A 20,696-nucleotide genomic window follows, 5' to 3' on the forward strand; every position below is an offset into this window, starting at 1 on the left:
ATACACTTACTATCATTGGCATGCTGGAATAACTGAATAACTAATGACATATTTTTATCAGTAAATTGGATTATTAAAACTGTGTTTAATTTAATAAGCACATTAAAATTAGTATTATCAAAACACTAGCAAAAAAAGCAATAACTAACATTTATTGTTTTAAAAAATATACGCAAATAATTCAAAGAAAGTAATAGCTGGCGGTATATGGTTTACTTTGTTTTCGTCACGTGACTTGAATTGGAAATTTGGTGTACTGATGGAACAGCCTCTAGTCCCTGAGAATGCAAGCAGGTGATTGGTCGTGCAGCGTGCGGCACAGGTTTCGAAGATCGTTGGTGTTTCTCATTCGTCAGTTAAGCCACGAATGGGGGAAATGTTCTGCAGGTGGAACAGCCTCTCAGTCCAAACAAACGCAGGCATATGATTCGTCGAAATACACACAAGTAACAGCGTGTGGCGTGCGGCGCAGGTTTCGACGATTGTGCGCATTTCTCACTCGTCACTCGAAACGGCGCACAGATAGAACAGCGTGTGGCGTGCGGCGCACGTTTTTCGACGGTCTTATTCTGTTCAAATTAACTACCGTATTGGCCCTAATATAAGGCGACCTGCAGTTTCAGGAGGCCAAACAAATGTAAAAATAATTTTGGTAGAAATTAATGTGAAAATTCATCAGACATACGTTTGTGTTGATAAATCCATTTTGCATTTATGTATACCACATTTAACTTTCCGTTTCACTTAAGCTACGTATTTATGTGCTATCTGAAAATGACACTTTAAGAACCAATGAGGAATTTTTCAAGTACTGTAATTGAAAATTGCAGTCATACATGTGAGTGCTAATTTCCTTTCTTCAATTTATTTCTCATTTTAAATTATTGTGCAGGGGAATCTTGCATATATTGTACTTCAGCATAAAGTATTTCTCATTTTAAATTAAATTCCCTGTAAAATTTAATTAAAAATTGTTCAGTTTAAGATACTTTCAATGTACAGAATATAATTATATGAACCCATTAACTCTCCACTTTGAAACTTTGTAGACAGTGTAATATTTGTACAAAATATTTTATAGAATGTTTTAAAAAAATTAAAAATGCACTTTTTCTAAAATTTTAAATTAAAATTTTAAAAATTATTTTGAAAATTATTTTTTTTCTAGACATTATTGTCTTACATATCACATGAAAGGCCATACAAAATGCTGCAAAATGACACCTGTCTCACCTTTCTAACGTAATTTGGAGAAGAGTTATGGTAATTTTAAAATATGCCTGTGGTGCATTTTTGAGTGTTTTTTTTTCTCGAAAATTTACAAAGCAATATTTTCAAAACGGATGAATATATCATTCTAAAATTGTATATTTTTGTTAGTCTGTATGGAGGTAACATCTGTGCAACATTTCATCAAAATCTGAGATGGTGAGGTAAAAATTATATTTACAGTGTGTTGATTTGACATGGAATGACCCTGTTATTGAATTTATTGTTTAACATATTACCAAACTTTCAAGGGAGAACAAACTCCACACTTTTCACATCTATTATATACATATAGGTATGCTACACACCTGCTATTATGTTATATGGTTTTGAAAAAAAAACTGTACGTGATGGAGAAAAATGGACATCATTTTCAGTTTCGCACACCCAAAAACATGAAAATTAGCCACTTTTATCAAATCAAAATTTTGGTTGTAGACCTGTGTTAAAGAAATCAAATAGGTATTTAAAATTATTTTTTTTTTTAAATCTACATAAAATGGATATGAATGTGGCACTATGCCACACTTCATGGCTTCTAAATAAAATAGTGATTAATGCACCAGTGTTGATTTAGAATGCAGAAAGCATGTCCCCTGGTGTGGTCGTGCAGTGTGGTTTTGCAGTGAGGTAGTTTTGAGGTGATCCTTGTAAAGGAGACAGGTGGAGACGTGTAGCGAGGGGAAGCCTACAACTCACGTAGTTTCGGTTCCCTGCAAGAATTGCCGAAGATTTCCGAAGTTTTGCGTTTTGGTATCAATGCCACTTCAGCCGCTAAATCAGAAGTTTCCAATGAAAACAAGCATGTTGTGACTAACCTAACCTAACCCTTCAATTTTTTTAAATTTCAATTTTTGAGAGAAATCCGAAGTTGCACGAACGTGGTAGGGAACCGAAACTACGTGAGTTGTAGGCTTACCGTGTGGCGAGTGGCGCGAGGGTAATGGCCGGACCTGGCTGGGGCAGGTTCTCGTTCAACGCCGTGCACTTTGCGCTGTGCCACATCTACAGCGGCACCAGCAACATCCCCGACACCATCAGCATCGTCGAGCTGGCCACGCTGGCCGACATGTTGGGGCTGGAGGGCCTCAAGGAAGTGGTCATGTACACGCTCAAGGTCAAGTACTGCCACTTCTTCCACAAGGTCAGTGGCACCAAGGTCGAGCCTGACAACTGCAATGTTTTCATCGGCAATGCATATTACGTTACTCAGTGATATGTAGAGTTTGATGGTGATTGAGTATCCCTGTGACATCATAATGCTGATTTTTTTTTTTAAAAGATGTTTACAACTGTTCTTTGTAGCGGTCTCGCAATATCTATGGATATGGTTGTTGTGCATGAAAGGGTAATATTATTAAAAACTAATTTTAAATGTTATTAAAAAAATTATGAAGTATTTATGTTGACCAAAATCAAAATGATTCGACCAGGAATCAAACGGAGGACTGCCAAATGCAAGTCCAATTTTAATCTCTGCACTTTATTCCTGGAAATGTTAATTATCTTTGTCTTTAACTGTTTGTTAGAAACAATGAGCGTGACTCGGTGGTTACTATGTCTAAGTTCTTATTTAAATAAATTCTTCATAATTACTGACTTAAATTGATCCTTATGATGTTGTAACTAAAAACAAATAATTGCCTTTAATATAATTATTATAATATCCACAGCTCTGATTAAATTCCAAATTGTTTGTCTATTCTTTAGTCTTTTTTAACTAACGACTGTAACAGTTAGCTAAAATATCTTGTTCATCCATACAGATTGTTTGGATTGAGCACCTCCATTATAAAATATGGCGATTGCAGGGAATAGTCACCAAGAACATTGAAATAGCATTGGTGCTTTTTTTTTAAATTGAAGTTTTGTGAGTAAGGGAACTGTATTTCTGAATGTGGTCTTGTAAAATTTAAATATGAAAATTTATTTATTTTTGGTAACATAATTCCCAACAGATGTGAAAACTTTGATACAGATACAACACATACATATACATTAACAGTTATACATACATTAATAACAACACCATAGTACAGTAATATTTGGGAGAAGGACTTCGAGGGGCAAGGTAACTGACATACATGCTTCGTGTAAGCAATGTTTTCAGTTTTTGAGAATGTACCTAAAACAGATCTGCAATGAAATTTAACATATATATATATACAGTAAAACCTTTTTGTTGCGACCCCATTTATTGTGACCACCTCTCTATTACAACCCGATTTCGAGGAACCGTGAAAAAATTGCTGAAAATCCGAAGAAAATCGGACAGAAAATAAGTTTTTTGTGGTGAGTAGCGTGTTACTGCGTTTCTCTTGCAGAGTACTGTACTGCCGTAGGCAGCGCATATCTAAAAATAGATACCACTTCCTGTCGACCGCTGTCAGCGCTTGACAACCCCCATTCCACGTCCCTTTGCCGGCAGGGTGCAGATAAAGGTTTTTGTGGCAACGTGTTTACGTTTAGCTTTTTACGAGTGTCTAGTGTGGTGCGCAGTTAAGGCAAAGCTACCTGCTGGATTTCTCTTGATTTTGATTATTATCGGCTGACAATGTTTGCTTAGGTTTTTAAAGTCCGATTTGGTATATTTTCTGGCTTGAATTTGTGAACTATTGTTGATGACTTATGCAGTTTTTTTTTTTTTTTCCGATTTTGTGTATTATGACTTAATAAATAAAATATTATTAAATATTAATTACTATTAATATCTGCTTTGTTTTAACGAGAGTAAAAATATATTAAAACTGTCAGCAAATTGATAAAAGCTTTGTGTGTCCGCAAAACAGGGCACAACACTGGCCCGTCAGTTGTTTTCATTCAAAACATGGCTAAAGAACTTGCATGGATCAGGCTGAAAACATCCGGCAATACGTGTAGGTTATAAGGAATCTTGTTATGAATTGAGATGTTTTTCGAGTAGATACACACAGCGACCGACTGGATGCACGCCCGCCTCGACTCGTTTTAACTGCCGCAGCGATGTTTATTTTGACAGCTCAAGCAATTATCTTTTCCCCGTGGGTTGACAGAAAAAGGTCGCTTCACCCAGCATAAAAAAAAGGCTATGCCACTTATTCCCCACGCAGGAAACACACTGGCTGCCGTCTGTCTCCCCTGCATTTATCTTTCTTCTAACATTCCACGTCTCGGCTCTCGCGCGAGCAATAACGAAGCGACCACGCATTGGGCCGTTTTATGCTTTGTTTGGTGACAGCAGCTTGATTTTATTCGGTATATTCCTTTTCATAGGACCCTTGCTATTAAAATACATTTATATTTAAGTTTGAAAGCTTGTAAATTCCTTGCCAGAGATGACTGAACTCTAACTTGGTGTGAAAAGTGACATATTTTGACATACCTACTTTTTTTTTGGGCGTGTTTGTAGGGGAGGGAGGGGTCCGAACATATTTACAACGATCTTACCCCTCCCTCATAATAGCCAATTTTTACGGGAGAAGGGTTGGTGAAATGAGCATTTTCTCACTGAAGGTTTTTCAAAGGAGAGCGAAGTTGGGGTGTTATAAGGGAGGACACTAGATGGTTTGTGTGAGCTAGCCTTGAAGAATGTTACAGAGGGGAGGGCGTCATGAAGCCGCTGCCGCCAGCCAGCCGGGCGAGCTTCGTGTGCGCCCACTCGCGTTGCAGAACCTACAGCTGCCATATTTTTAAAGGAAATGTCCCATAATTTTTTTGTTATTCTTACATGAACATTATTGGAAGTATTAAAGCCGACACAAAAATACGCTGTGTGTTAAAATTAACAGATTTTAATAATCTTTCATTTGGTTTTTTTTTTTTAAATTTCTTTCTGATTTTCACATTTTGTTCAAAATGTCCAATTTTTTGACGGTTCCCGAGAATGTATTCGTAAAATCACTGCTTCGTTAAATCCGGGGTTCGTGACATTGGGGTTCTAGTGTATTTAACTACGGCAAGCAGAAAACGTACATGTAAACTAACCAGTAAAAATAAACTGTCATTTGAAATATTTTCTTTAGAGGTGGTCTGTAGGGCGACGGACTTGTCATGAAGGTTGAAGTGGGTTTAAAGCAAAGCCGTCTAGCATTGTGAGTGACAGCATCCTGCCATTGTACGGCTGGTTTCTAAGGAGTAGCGGTTGGGAAGGGGGTGGGAAGGGGGGGGGGGGGGTTGGAAATCAACTGAAAATTTTGGAAAACATCTATTACGACCCCCCTCTTTTAGACCCTATTCCTGGGAACCATGAGGGGTCGTTTCAGAGAAGTTTAACTGTATAGAGTGTAGTTTGGGAGGGAGTGTGAGCATTTGGTGGTGTTGGCAGCCTTGCGCAATGTGCGCGGTGGGCATAGTGGAGTGCCTACCCCTCGCTGCTGCCTACGGCCTCGACGACATCTACCGCAAGAGCCTGCGCTGGATCACACGACACTTTGTGCGCATCTGGCCCACCAAGGGCTTTGCGTCGCTGCCGCGCGAGTTGCTGGAAAAGTGCTATCAACAGCACGTTGTTCACATGGTGAGTAGCGTGAACTTCGAGGCTTACACGTTCGTGTCTGCTGCGAGGAAAAGTTATTGAGTGAGTCTCATATTCTGTGTGTGATTTGATTCATCTTAATATCAGTGGATGGAAGCATCATCCAGCTTTATGATATTCATCTCTTATTGACTAAGTAGCATTTGCATGCATGCGTCATTCAGTTTCAAATTTACGCTGGTGCTCAGTGATTGTACGATAACATTGCAGTGTGTCCTTATGTGGCTGAGACAGTAACTCAAAGAATTTTATGCATAAATATTGATGGAGATTATGTTTGAGGAATAAAAATAGTTTTTAAGTGATTAACACTGTTTTTTTTATTATTTATTATATATATAGATATAGAGAGAGAGATATTTACGTTATAATTACCCTTGTAGCTGTATCTGCTGTTGACAGTTTGACAGTCATCATTATGTTTTCTTAATAAATAATAAAATGTTATGCCGACACCCGACCTATGTGAAAGGCCCGGGGGGTACCTGACGGGCGCTACGGGCGTCGCGGTGCTCTTGTTGTCCGGAGGGGCGCCAGGCTAGCGGACTGCTAGGCCGTTGATGTTGGGTCGTGGGTACTCTGCCCCCGCGTGCCCCGCCAGGTACACGGCTTGAATCTACCCTGAATGGTTCTCTCTTGACTGTGAAGGCCGCTCGGCCGTGTGGAGGACGGGAGACTCCGGAAAATTAGTATACACGAGTTGGTGAGAATTACCTTTAATCTAGTCCCGCTACAAAACACTCTCACCAACACTTGGCGACGTCTAGTCGTTACACGATTAACACAGAAAAAACATAACGCTACGCGACATTAATGGTTACCGCGGCAGTCTCGCGGGACGCGGGTCGATGCTCGCTGGAGACGGCCAGCGCCGAACATTAACGGGTGCAGGGGGGGCTCTATGAGCGGGCTCCTAAATTCGGCGAAACACTTACGTATGAGCAGCCGGCAGGCATATGCACGGCGTCCTTAAGTAAAAACACTTTCGCTGGAGTCGGCCAGTACCGTACGTTTTGTGCTACGATACGTATCGCGGTATCACACTGAAGACGGTCGGGATAGGCCCGGCTCCGCAAAATACGCGCTGAGTCGACGTGGGCAGCGGTGAATTAACAGAAGGTTTTAAATTTAAAGATTTAGTACAGAATAAAAAGTAATAAAATGAAAGAAACTTGGATGCTGCCCACGGACACACGTCTGTTCCCGGCGCGGAGTGGTTCGAGACTGCCGGACATGGCCGCCTCGCAAGGAAGAGAAACTTTCTCTTCTTTGTGAGTCGGCGTCAAAAAACTTATATTAATTTAATTTACTATATTACCAGTTAAAACATGTTCCAGGTGCCCAATTAAAATGTAGCACCTGGTAATTGGTGCTTAAGGCTTAACAATAGTTTTAATGTATTTAATTATTTAAATTGTGACATCAAGTTGGCGACTGTAAATTTACTAACATATTGTCCCACTGCGAATTGTTTTAGAGGGATTTCTCCTATTCTGACTTGATCATAGTCACGGGCATTTTAATTAAGATCAGTGGCCGCGGTGACTGTTAATTTGGTTTGTTGTCTATTGGGGTCACGCCCGAGGCGCTCGCCTGACTCAATCCGGCTGGGCAAGGGGCGCGCTCCGAAAACGGGATACGGTACTGGCGGTGCGGAGCACGGGCTTAAAGGCCATGGTCGGTACGACGTCAGTTAGTTGGGTGACCCGCATACAACAAACAATAGTTTCAGTGTGAAACAAAGCTGCTTCCTATGCAATAAATTAGATAATGATAGTGTCCCATATTGCACGTACTGCAATATGGAAGTCATTCCTCAAAGCTCTGGGATGTGTACGGACAGTAGGGTTGTCAAAATCGAAACTGTATTTTTCATCCAAATAAATAGTATTTGCATAAAAAAGTAAATGTCAGAGTTTAATGAAATGCAGCTATGCGCAGGGGCTTAAATGGCGGAGTCACAGCCTACTCTGTGCGCGGCTCGCAGCCAAGAACAAGACAACCAGCTAGAGGTGTCTAAGCTGCTTCGTGGTACTTCCTTTGACTGCTTTCCAGGCAGCTCCTGTGATATAGTGCGGCGTGTTCATATTCACTGATGACTGAAGGTTTTCCACCGTGACAATGAGCGACCTGGCCCAAAAGGTTTCTGTTTGAGACAGAATTAAGAATTGTACATAATTTTTATTGTGTAGCCGTCCTAAAATGACCAAAGAATTGTTTTTATTTTTTCTTTTTTTTTTTTCCAGTGAATTTTCAAGCCGGTAATTTTGTTTACCGCAATGTTTGACATAAGGAATATCAACTATGTATATGGTATTTATTTTTTTTACAGTTAAATCGCAGGCAATCTGTGTGTAGTGGTAACTGGTGTGAGCTGCCATATTGTCTGACTGATCAACACATTATGCTTCAACAATGTCTTTATGACAGAGAGAGAGAGAGAGAGAGAGAGAGAGAGATAGAGAGATAGAGAGATAATTTTCATCCTCAACTTTGTCCTTCAAATACAATATTTGTTCTTGGTTTTGATAACTGTATAAATATCTCTAAAATAAGTATATTTCGTTAAAATTTGAAAATTGCTTCCAAGATTTCTAGCATAATTTTATTTTATGTCAAAAAAAGGCTTTTCAGTTTTTAGATCAGGAGCTCCCATTACAACCCTGAAAATTCTGTTGATGTGAGCTTGTGTGTGTACTGAGTGTGTATGAGAGTGGTTAGTCACTAAGAACTCCATGAATGAATCTTATTGACTTCGAAGTTAAGACAGATGAGGGATCTGTTGATGAAGTGGAGCTTGGACAGAATGGTTTTAGTACAGGAAACCAGAATACTCTGAGAAAACCAACTGACCTACTGCAACATCACCCATGTTTTCCAACTGAGAAAAACGTGGAGTCGACCTTACCATATGGAAGAAGGATCGCCTTGGTGGGAGGCGGGTGGTCACGCCATCGAACACTGCGACTGCTGAGTCACCAAGGACAGTTGACAGTGGGAGTTGTGTGCATGTGTGACGGGAGGCTGTGCGTGCTCCAGACTGCAGACAACGTGCTGGAGACGGTCATGAGCTGCGACAAGCTACTAGCGACGCTGCCGAGCGTGCGCTGGGCGGAGCCAGTCTTCACCCTCACCTCGCAGCTGCTGGAGGCTGCCGTCAAGTTCCTCGCCAACAACTTCTGCCTCGTCCTGAAGTGTGACAGGTGAGCCATCGTCCCTCTGGCCACGCTGCTCTGCTGATCCTTCCTCCACCAGTGTTGTTACGCTCCCTGGAAGCCTGGAGCGGGTTGGGTTGCTATAGCGGTGGTGGGCCATAGCTTCCAGGCGCTGGGCAAGGAGCTGAGCTGGAACATCAGCCGCCTGGAGGACAGCCTGACGGCGGCTGCCGACCGCCTGCCGCCCGACCAGGCGTGCCAGAGCCACGCATACCTTCACCGCACGCTCGCCGCCGACCCCCAACCCGCCCCCAGCCAGGTACGTGGGCATCCGTCTCTATTGCTCTATGTACTGCCAAGTGGTAATCAAATTATTTTACAAGTTAAATATGGTACTTATTAAATTGATTCTAAGACTCAACCCTCTTCTGATATTCAAGTTTCTCTCAAAGAAAAAGTCTACCTACAAAAAATGTAAGGTGCACTTCCATTTAAGAAAGACTTTTTTTTGTGACAAGTGATGTTAAATATTATGTGTTAGTTATCTTGATTGGTTTACTAGCCCTACAGTGTTGCCAGCAGGTTTTGTGCACAGACTGCACTGGTATACCTTGCATTTATTTGGTTGCTTCTACCTTAAGGCCCCTGCCTGCTTTGGCACACACACGTTGCGCAGAGCTTCAGGAAAAACAATGCTATTTAAAAGTACTCAAGATATCTGAATGGGGTCTGTTTATGAAAAGCATTTAATAAATCGCTGTGGGCCGATAAATAGTAGTTTTGTTTTGGATAAAGTTTTTAAATTACATTTTTGGAAGTGTGAAAATGGCTAAAAGGCATGTTTTATGGGTAATTTTTAAGCATAAAACAACTGGTGCAGATTCTTGAAAGCAATTAAGGGACAGCATTACTCCTTAATCTTCGTTTCTCCACTATATAATGTTATGGTCACATCTCAGAATCCATAGTTGCCTTATGCATCACCAGAAGACTGTGCGCCAGTTCAGAGCCTTGCGCTTGGATGTGACACCGTGCTAGAAGCACCAGCGAGCTTCGCGCTTATCATCCCGCCTCTCTAACACAAATACACCCTTGACTAGGTGGGCCCCTTAAGCAATGAGGGGTTGTCTCTGAAATACGTGCCTGGTGTGTTTCTGAAATAAACAGGAGCCTTACATACATGGTGTGCTTGATTACCAGCATTGTACTGTAATGAGACATGTGACTAGTCACCTGTGTTTCTTGAGCCACATCCTGAGCTACCATATTGTTAAATCACCTGCTCTGTTTATAGTCACACAGATGCTGATGAGTCTGCAAACAAGTGTCGGTAGTCACACATATTGTAAGCCACTTCTCATTTACAGTTTTATAACAATCAATAATTAAATGCATCTTCTAATCAAAACAATTGACTGCATGTAAAATGTCATCAATTATAAGGAGCAACCCTTTCTTTGAGCTCAAAAAGTAACTGAAAAGGTGTGTAAGTAAGTAAAGTAAAGTAAATTCTGTACTTTTGCTTGTCTCATGTTGAGGAATATAAATGTGAACATGAAATATAGTAAGAGAGCAGTTTGATGCCATTAGACACATGGTTATGCCAGCTCCCACTCTTATACCCTGACATGTGCCGGTAGAGTATATAAAGTGTTCTCTGGATAAGTTTGTTTGGCCAGGCTAGCTTAGAGTCCCCCGGCTATGGGGAAGGGGGAGGGGGGAACCACTTAACAATGATAATTTAGAAAATGTCACCCGCTAAACGAGCCACCAGAAGAGACGGCCAAGATCAGATTCCCCTGAAATGTTTCCACTCAGCATCTTGGGAGTATTGAGGCTAAAAAAGTGCTCTAGTTTATATATATCCATATCCCAATTACAAACACCAGGTAAATTAAGCAAGAAATAAAATAATATTTTCAGGGAAGTAAGCATTAATTATAACTTACCAAAATTTAAAAAAAAAGGTACATCATGTCATTTGAGAAATAAAAAGGGAACATACCTTCAAAGGAAGGTTAGTGGACCAAAGATGAAATAGTGGCTAAAGATGGAAAGAAAGTTCAGGGGTTACAAGTGCCCTGCACTTATCTATAGCATTACTGAGTACAGAAAACAGTAATAAAAAGAACAAAATTTTCTATATTCAAAACAAAACATTTAAACATCTTATTAACAATTGGATGTGACGATGTGTCTTTGGTCTTTTTGAAGTGAAACTTATTTGGGTGCAATGGGAGTAACATTTCAAGGCCAAATTTTAATACAATGTTTTCTTGAAACATTGTTTTGAAACATTTTTGATGTGAAAAGGATGGAGAATATGTTGAGGATGGTGCAGAGAACTCGTCGGGCCTCGTTCCCTTGAGCGGGCCCCACGTGGCGGTGTGTGGCTCAGGTCGAACCCTGCCATGCTGCAGGGATAGGCGGATCGCGGCCTGCGCCTGGCACCATCTGTCTTTCTGGCATCTAGTAAGGGAGTATTTGGGCAGAGGCCAACACAACAGGGTTTTTAATTATTGTCATGCACCACGCCACGGGCTATATTCGCAAGAAAATGGTGTTTCTTCAAGTACATATTATTTTAATTACTTGTCTTTATCAGTATTGTTAATTAGTGTAATATCAGTATTCTTTTAGCTATGTAACTAAATATTATTTTTTGCTGGTAGAATTCTTTTCACACTGTATATTTACAGGGTAATTATTTTGTACAAATTATTATTTGTTTAACGAAATCACACACCTACATATTTTAATTATGAGCCCTTGATCGTGTAAATATGTTAAATCCAACTAAGAATATGCTAGCTTAAAAAAGTTTAAACAAATCCCATGCAAGAAATATTGTTTTTATCGAAGTGAAACTTCTTTGGGAGTGATGTGAGTAAAATTTCAGTTACAGTTTCAAAGCCAAATTCTAATGCAACATATTTGTGAAAATTGTTTTGTAACGTTTCTGACAGATATAAAGAGAGCACTTACGAGTTGAGGTTTAAATTGCCAAAGAAGTTTCACTTCTATCATGTGTACTGAGTTACACACTTTATTTCTTAAATTATGGATCATAAAATTTTTTTTAGTTCATTGTGATCTTTAAAAGAAAAAAAAAGATAATGACCTAAAAAATAAATATAACTTTCGGAGATTTAAAATTTTAAACGAATGAACATTTACATTTTTATTTATATAGATGGCACAGTAGAGAATGTCTCAGTGCAAAAACAAAAAGGTAACAGGATCATGTGTGGGGTTCAGCAGAGTGTGCTGGCCACAGAGCCATGGAGAGAGGGACATGAGTTGGTGCTGGCTCGGCAGAGAGAGTAGTGAAGTACGTGCTGGCCACAGAGCCACGGAGAGAGGAACATGAGTTTGTGCTGGCTCGGCAGAGAGAGTAGTGAAGTACGTGCTGGCTGCAGAGTCACGGAGAGAGGGACATGAGTTTGTGCTGGCTCGGCAGAGAGTGTGGTGAAGTACGTGCTGGCCACAGAGCCATGGAGAGAGGGACATGAGTTTGAGCTGGCTCGGCAGAGTGTAGTGAAGTACGTGCTGGCCGCAGAGCCATGGAGAGAGGGACATGAGTTTGTGCTGGCTCGGCAGAGTGTAGTGAAGTACGCGCTGGCCAACAGAGCTACGGAGAGCTGCTGCGCCGGCTGCAGAAGCGTGTGGAGGCGTCGCTGGTGCGGCAGGCTGCGCGAGCTGCACGCTGCCCGTCCTGGGCGCGCATGGACGTGGAGCTGCGGCGCAAGGTGCAGGAGGCAGCGTGCCTCGTCCTGGTTCCCGGGGAGGAGCCCTCGCGTGGCAAGCAGCCCGTCCCTGCCAAGGTCTGTGTCCTTTCCGATTACCAGTGTTCATTTCAGTAACTGTTTTAGTCTAATAAAGAATTTGTATTCTTTATCCCTTTTCATTATTAAGATACCGTATTTACTCACATAATGTCCTCAGTAATTTGGTTACATTTTTGACAAAAAAAATGGGGTGCGGACATTATGAGGTGAAGTCCGAAAAAAAAATTTTTTCCTCAAAATTGTACATGTTTTGTGTAGAGTAAAAAAAAATTGTTCTCTCATAATTAGTTTACTTGTACCCTGATGTTGAAAAATATTAACGGCGGCACACTACTTCGCAGAGCGCTGGTGACTGGCGACCCTCATCAGCGGACGTGAGAAATGTGCAGGTGTCAAGATAATTGGGTGCCGGCGATTAGTGGAAGACGCCACTCATTTTTTTTCTTCTCTCACTCGCGTGTGCGCTCTTACATTCAGAAGCCGCAGCCAGCCTACACAAAATAAACGCTTTGCGTGAAAAGATATTTTTTTAACCTTTCATTGTTGACAGCGTCGGTAAATTTCCATCCCGTTACTGTGCCTTTCAGGGGTGGCCAAGGTTTCTTTGTCTGGTGCGGACTTTATGCGGATATTTAAAAATTCCATTTCAAGTATTTAAAAAGAAATGTGCGAACATTATGCTATTAAATACGGTACGTAGACTAATGTTGAATCATTAAAGACAACACTTAACAATCGTGATGTGCCAGTGTCAGTACAGTATTGATGACATGCCATCATACGAGGTTGCTGATGAGGGTAGACCCCGAGACTTATCTTAGGACGTGACGTCGCCACGTTGTCAATAGACGACAGGTGTTGACCGATCAGTGCACCCCCGGGGTTTTTGTAGCCACTGCGGTTGTTATGCTACTAATGGTTTACTATTACTAATTAGTAATTACTAAATTATAGCTGTGATAGCTCTGGTAAGATGGTTTTTGAGAAACTGGTCAATCGTACATGCGCTGCCCAGAACATGTACTGTCCTATCTCGTTGCGGTATGTATTTGAAGTCACTTGGCAGTGACAACTATTTACGGCACTGATACTGTGGTTGGTGGTTGCATGGCTAAGGGCCGTCAAGCTCTAAGTCCTTACTGTGTGTGTGTTGAGAATACGTACGTCAGTGACATGTTACGTGATGTTACGTTCTAAGTAAACGAGAGAACTCTAGAGCGCAGTGATTGCATTTAAGGTGCACTGCTTGGTTGGTTACATATGTATGAATAATACAAAACCCTAATATGTGGTATCTATAAAACCCTAATTTGTAGTAGATATCCCTCAATAGGAGCACTACGTTAACATGAACAAATTCTCAATTACATGCTGTCAAAATGCTAAAAGAAAACCACTTAACTTGTGGATAAGAAATCAAGTAGAATTCATAGATTACCGTACTCAATATTACTATGAGCCTTAAATTAAGTTGTCTCCATCTGGGCTTAAAAGGCAAGCAGTGTAAGTCCTTGGGCTGTATTACTGTGTTTTCTCGCATAATCGTCGCACATTTTATTCTAAAATCAAGTCGGAAAAGTAGGGGTGCGACGATTATGTGGAAAACAATTTTTTTTGTTAGATAAAGTTAATCATAAAAACAAAACACATTCATGGAAAGTATGTTTATTTATAAAGGGAAGTATAAAATAGCACGCCAAACAATTTAAATTAATAAGTCATACAACAAAAACCTTTATTGAACTTTAAATAGAAAAACATCTTTGATCCAAATGTAAGCCGAACGAATGCGTAACTACCGTAGTACACAACACGAAAGAATGCGGGCTATCAAATGTAGTTAAATCGGCACCTGACAGAGAGCGTGCGTTGTAGGCACTCGGCGAGATATCGATATTCGACTACGTGCGCGTGCTCTATACGGAAAGCAACATAACCAAACATTAATGATTGCAACGAGCGCTGGCTACAGTTTTGTACGGGACACACCGCGGCGACGCTGACGAACGGATGAAGGTTATAACGTTTAAAAAGTCTTTAAAAGATAATTTACACGTCAGACAACTTTGTGTTTCCATTAATTAAATAAGTAAGTGGTAATGTCCGAATATATATTAGATTTCTATTTTAAAATACATAGTTTTATACGGAAAAAATACCCACACAAAGCGCTCGGAATCTAATAGCGGGACCAAAAACATCATGCGACGTTTACGCAAGAGGTTTTTTTTATCCAAATTTTGACGCCCTAAAATGTAGGTGCGACGATTATGCGCTTGCGACGATTATGCGATAAGAGAGGTTAGTGAAGTTTGTAATATTTACTGCATTTCAAACTGGCATGAAAATCAGTAAAAGATTTAAGTATGTATATGTCAATGGCGGTGATTTTCTGGAGCTGCTGGTGGGGTGTGTGCAGCGCTCTGCAGCCCCGCAGCGCTCTTCGCGCAGCCTCGACATCCGGCAGGTGAAGCTGGCCATGACGCAGCAGGCACGGCGCGTGGCGTCGGGCGGGCGGGTGTCTGTGCTGCAGGCAGACGTCCGTGTGCGCGCCCAGTCCGCCGCCCCAACGCACCGCAAGCAGAAGAGTGAGCCCCCGCCCGTGCCCAAGAAGACGGAGGCACGGCCTGCGGTGGAGCCTCTTGTCCGCCCCAAGACTTGGCCCCTGCGCATCATGGAGGTGTGTTCCTCTGGCTGTGCTGTGTGCTGTCGCTGGTTCCCTCTCTCTCTCTCTGTGTGCTGCATTTGTCCTTTTCTAGGGTGTGTATATCAGCAATCTGTACAAAAAACTTTGTGTCAGTTCAGTTAGTTGGCTGTTGGTTGCATATTTGGCACAATAATTTTTATATTCTCTGCTGTTATGCATCACCTTTAATTCATATGTGTAGTTTTTTTTTTAACAACATTAGAAATGCTTGCAAGGATGGCATCAATTAACAATGGAACACGATGCTGGTTTTCTTTTGTGTCAGCATTATAGTATAATATGTATTATTTAAACAACTGATCCGCCATTATTTGTGCACCATTCTACAAAAAGGCTCTGCTGTTGTGTTGGTTACACTAATGTGTTGGCTTTCTCTTGTCCCATTTCAGGTATCGGAAATAAAATTAATATTTGTGAATTACGATAGTGTCGATAGTTGAATCGTCAAAACTATGGTTAAATGCAGAATGTACATATCCCTAATTCATCTTTTTTGTTAACACTAGTGAAATTGAAACTAAAATTGCGGTTCTTATATTCATAGCGGTTTTATTTTTTTTAATCTACTGGTAAAGTTTATACTGTTAAAGTTGTTGTTTCTAACTGCGCAAGGTATTTGTTCTAAGAGCTTTGTTTCCAGACTAAAAAATAGTCAAAAAGTATAGTTTGGTTCAGAGTATTGCAGATCAACTGAAGGAGAAAATTGCAACCATTTTGCGAATTTCATAAAGGTAGTATTTTTCCAAAGTAATTAACATAAATATAAAGTCTGCTGTATATTAGTTTTATAATTTAATTTCAGTGTTTGTTAGACATTTTATTATTTTTAAACTATGTAATAGATGAATTAGCTCATTACTGTACATCTATTAATTAACTTGTAGAGTTTTGTTTTTAGCATAAACTTAAATCACACTTGCATTTTTTCATTGCATGCATAAATGTGATTACTGATGGATGTTCCAGGAATTTGGCAGCAATGTGTGCAGTTGATACACAGACTGAGTATTCATATCATGTGTTTGTTGCAGTGTGGTTTTGGAATGTAAGGACTAGGGGAGAGTGTTCCTAAACTGTGCAGTTTGAATAGCGAGACTCGTGCTGTGCAGAAGAGATGGTGAGCAGAGCTGCAGTAGATAACCACACTAACAAGAGCCTGGAGTGGTCAGGCTGGACAGGGATTGCACTATGAACTAAGAGATATTCATCTTGTGTGTAGAGGCAGTGCTGCATGTGGGCTAGTGGTAGGAGCAGTGACTTGGCCTGTCTTGTGTAGGTGATGTGCAGACTCGAGAGATGATGGACTGATGCGTGTGGTTTCAGAGTAAGGCACGCCCCAGCCGGCAGGGCGCAGGACAGCCCAGTGCATCCACTCCGGACAAGCAGGGCTGTGGCGTGAGGCGTCAGGGCAAGACGCTCATATCCTCATCCGATTCCTCGCGCACCTCGTCCCCTGCCATGCGCCGTGCCGCCTCCTCCGGAGCTCGCAGGCGGCCCGGTGAGGCGTCTACCGTGTCCGTGGACTCTCTGACGGACGAGGGCGGGCGTCGTGCGGTCAGCGACGGTGCCATGACCAAGAGCCTGATGTCAATACGACCCGACACGCCCTCCGTGGCGCGAAAGAAGCGGGACGAGACCACCATGTCGGCCGACTCTCTCGGCGAGAAGGCGGTGAGCGCACCCAGTCGCAGCTCCGCACACACCCGGCCCGACACGCCACCCTCCAAGGGCAGGGTGCGTCAGGCGCTGGGCAGGTTCGCCTCCGATGGCACCATCTCCTCCGACTCGTTGGCCAACACCGACTCTTCCCCGCGTGCAGGCGTCGCTGAAGCTGCTGCCTCCAAGGTGGCGCGCCCCACTGCCAAGATCTCTGACCTCCAGCAGAGGTCTCCATCAATGAGGCGTGTGGCGATGCGTCAGTCTGCTGGCTCCCCTCGAGACTCCCCGGCTTTCCGGCGCAGCCTCGCCACGGCCGGCAAGGCACCTGGTGATCCATCCAAGCCGGCACTCACCAGGACCGTGCTGTCTCCCGGCGCCAAGCGGTCCGTCGGCAAAGGCGCGGGGCGGGGCACTATGAAGGTCACCCCGGCTTCCTCTCCGAAGCTGGCCTCGTCCCATCCCACCAGCAAGGCGGCGCCAAGCCGCAATGCCAAGGGTCCGGCACCGGCCGTACCGCGTGAGGGCAGGAAGGGGTGCACGGTCAACGGAGAGGTGAAGGAGGAACCTCCGCCTCAGCCGACGGTCGGCTCTCGGTCGGGTACGTTCCTGAAGGACGAGCCGACGGTGATGAAGCTACCTGCGGTCGAAGACGCAGAGTAGTCCTGGTACTGTTATGTTTCGGGACTGCTAGTGAATTGAGACCATTTGTTGAACCATTAGTGTGCGCACACACTCCTGGTAGTTGTAGCTTTGTGAACAAGCAGCTTCCACTTTTATTTTACATTTTAGGTTATGGGCACTGGGGTTTGAAGTTCTTGCTGTGAGCTTGAAACCCCTCCAAGTGCAACATTCTGGCGTTAGAATCGAATGCTACCAACACTACAGGCTTATAGCAAAATCATAGGATCTCTACATAGTGATAGTGTAGAATCATTGAACATGTATTGTTTGTTTTCCTAGTGCAATGTTCAACTAGTCAGTGTGCCATCTGAGGTCGTTTGGGTAAAGTACAAGAAACTTAAAAAAAATTCCGCAGACAGTATTTATAATCAAATGACCAGCACACGGTTTTGATCTGGCCAGTTTTCGTATTACAGTATTTTAAATATTTTTTTATTCTATTGTGTTTATATGTTGTTTTCTAGTTTGTAGTAAAATTGTGGGTTCTGTGTTTTTTTAAACGTTTCTAGTCATTGCTTTAGTTTCAAGTTCAGAGAGTTTTTGTGTCTGTTCTCTTCTCTCGCTGAGTGCATTTAATTGTCTGTGATTTTTGAGCGACCTTTAGTTTTAGTGGCGAAACAAGTGAAAGCACATTTGAGACTTGCATTTTGTGGTTGGTTGTCATTGTTTCTGCAGATATGTACATTAGGCATTGCGTAACATAACAATAGCTTGATTCTAAAGAATTACGAACATATCTGCAGAACTTTGGTAGGGTTTACAATTTTTAAAGTCTCATCATCAGGGAAAGCCAGTAAATTAAAGGAAACAAATACGTATGTCCAAAGTTTTCCAGAACTTGATTGGTGTTTGGAGTGTGGTGTCTCACAATCATCTTGTAGTGACAAGCGGTTTATATGGTGGACCGCCTTGGATGTGATTGAAATTAGGAACTTAATATGTTATATCTTGTTATGCAAGTGAAATGTTGTGCTGTAAGCTCTTTTGATCAGACAAATTTCATGTCTCCAAGTACATAATCTGTTAAATGGAATTCATTTTAAATAAGTGTGGTGTTCCAAAAATTCAGTATTGAAGATCGGTGTAACATTCCTAGGCCTTCCATAAATCTCTATTCTCCCATATAGGATACCAAGGAAAAATTATATATTTTTTTTGGAGAAAGAAACAATGTTTAAAATAAAATTTGTGTACTTGTGTCAGTTTTTGTTGCTTCAGCAAATTATGGTTTCACGTATTTTGCCCAAGATGAATTTTTTTTGAGCTTCCCTAATATAAGTATTTGTAGTGTGAAATTCTGTCTTAAACTATTTATTATGGCAGGTTTTATCTTTCTGTTATGGTGTTTCTATGTGTTCTGTATACATATTACATGTTTTGTTTGGAGTGCAAATTTACAAGTGTGGGTGGTATACTTATGCAGTATAATGGTTGCTGCAGTTTTATCACTTAGAATTGTTTTGCAGTTTACAAAGCTATCTGGGTATGATGTTGAGCTTGTTGCAAGGCGTGACTGGCCATTTGGATGAGTGGTAAACTTGCCGGCTGACTTTGCTGAGGAAGGCAAGGCAGACTGTACAATTACTTTCTTCTCTGCTTTAAGTCCATTCTGGTCATCCGCATCGTAGCGATATCTACGTTTGGTGGATGAACCTTTTTATGCCTTTTCTAAAGTTCTCAGGTTGACCTGGTAACACCTGAACCTTTTCTCTGCAAGTTTCAAAACTATTAGTTCAACTGTGGGCTCATTCTGGTTGTGTTAAGGTAAACTGGCTTTAGATGATGATAATGCCACTTGTGAATTGGCATGAAAATATGTAAACCTTTCACCAAACATGTTGTAAAGTACCTATGTTCAGAACTCAGTGGAAGTAAGAGGTGAAAAGAATGTCAGAATTCTGTGCTTTTAGCAACTCTCTTTGTCGACATTGTTGTCGGCTGTACAATTCTGTGTACAGTTGCACCCCTAGTTAAAGCTTTTCTGTTCGTGATTAAAAATGGTGATATTGAAGGGAAAGAGAAAATTTTAAATAAGATACCTTTGAAACATTCTGTTGAATACGCACAAACACTTTTCAAGATTAAATTTGAAACTTTGATATTTGTAAAAATAATTTACGAAATGATGATTTATGTATTCTCTTGCATTAATTTTATCAAATGCTATATAAAAAAATATAATATGTTTGCAATGTTCAGCATTATTGATTTTTTTTCATTACCAATACTGCAGCACATGAAACATACAGGCTTGAGGTTCATTAAAAAATGCATGCCAATAATATTTATGTAATTATAAAATATGAATAAAGTAAATAATAATAACTGGAAGAAAATAAAACTATTCTGCATGCCAAAGACAGCTCTTAGGATGACTTAAAACATTCATTAGATTTTGGTACATGAAAAAACGTAAATTATTCCTAGGAATAATTTTCTTAGTGTTGAAAAAATACATGGAAATAAGTCATGATTGAAGGAAAACTAGTTATTTTGTTGCATAGTTATTATTAACTAAGGTAACAAAGTGCTTTTGTAAGTCTTCAACGCTCTTTTGTAAGTAATATAACTACAATTAGTAAAGTTAGTGACACTGGCAGGCAGGTATAAAATAAATGAAAGGAATGCTGAAACTAATTGTTTGAGTTACTGGTACGTAACACCACTCTAAAAGGCCACTGGGTTTGGTAGTCAAGAAGCCAGCTAACTCACCGCATTTATTTGGGTAATGCTTTTATCAAAGTTTTAGAAAATGATTTGGCCATTGATTTTTTTGTTTAGTACATTATTCACTTTTTGTTTCTTAGTGTATACCTATTTTTGTCCACAACAATTAGTCTTACACTGGTCATTGAAACATTAACACTTTCCACTGGAGCTTGGCTTGACATTGGCTCGCTCTTCTGTCTCCGCCTCTCTCCGTT

At 41.2% G+C, this 20,696-nt stretch overlaps 1 protein-coding gene across 1 annotated transcript in view; it reads left to right on the forward strand.

Moving 5' to 3' along the window:
• LOC134539417 (uncharacterized) overlaps nucleotides 1–19,976 on the forward strand; it is a 61,820-nt gene extending 41,844 nt beyond the window's left edge. The window contains exons 6-12 of the mRNA XM_063381444.1: nucleotides 2,236–2,413; nucleotides 5,573–5,764; nucleotides 8,822–8,985; nucleotides 9,100–9,256; nucleotides 12,567–12,761; nucleotides 15,145–15,405; nucleotides 16,756–19,976. Of these exons, the coding sequence (XP_063237514.1) occupies nucleotides 2,236–2,413; nucleotides 5,573–5,764; nucleotides 8,822–8,985; nucleotides 9,100–9,256; nucleotides 12,567–12,761; nucleotides 15,145–15,405; nucleotides 16,756–17,751 (2,143 nt within the window). The 3' untranslated portion in view covers nucleotides 17,752–19,976. The remainder of the gene's footprint in view (nucleotides 1–2,235; nucleotides 2,414–5,572; nucleotides 5,765–8,821; nucleotides 8,986–9,099; nucleotides 9,257–12,566; nucleotides 12,762–15,144; nucleotides 15,406–16,755) is intronic.
• The last annotated feature ends 720 nt before the right edge of the window (nucleotides 19,977–20,696 follow it).

The sequence above is a fragment of the Bacillus rossius genome, chromosome 1 (assembly GCF_032445375.1).
Source record: "Bacillus rossius redtenbacheri isolate Brsri chromosome 1, Brsri_v3, whole genome shotgun sequence".
Classification (NCBI taxonomy): Eukaryota; Metazoa; Arthropoda; class Insecta; order Phasmatodea; family Bacillidae; genus Bacillus; species Bacillus rossius.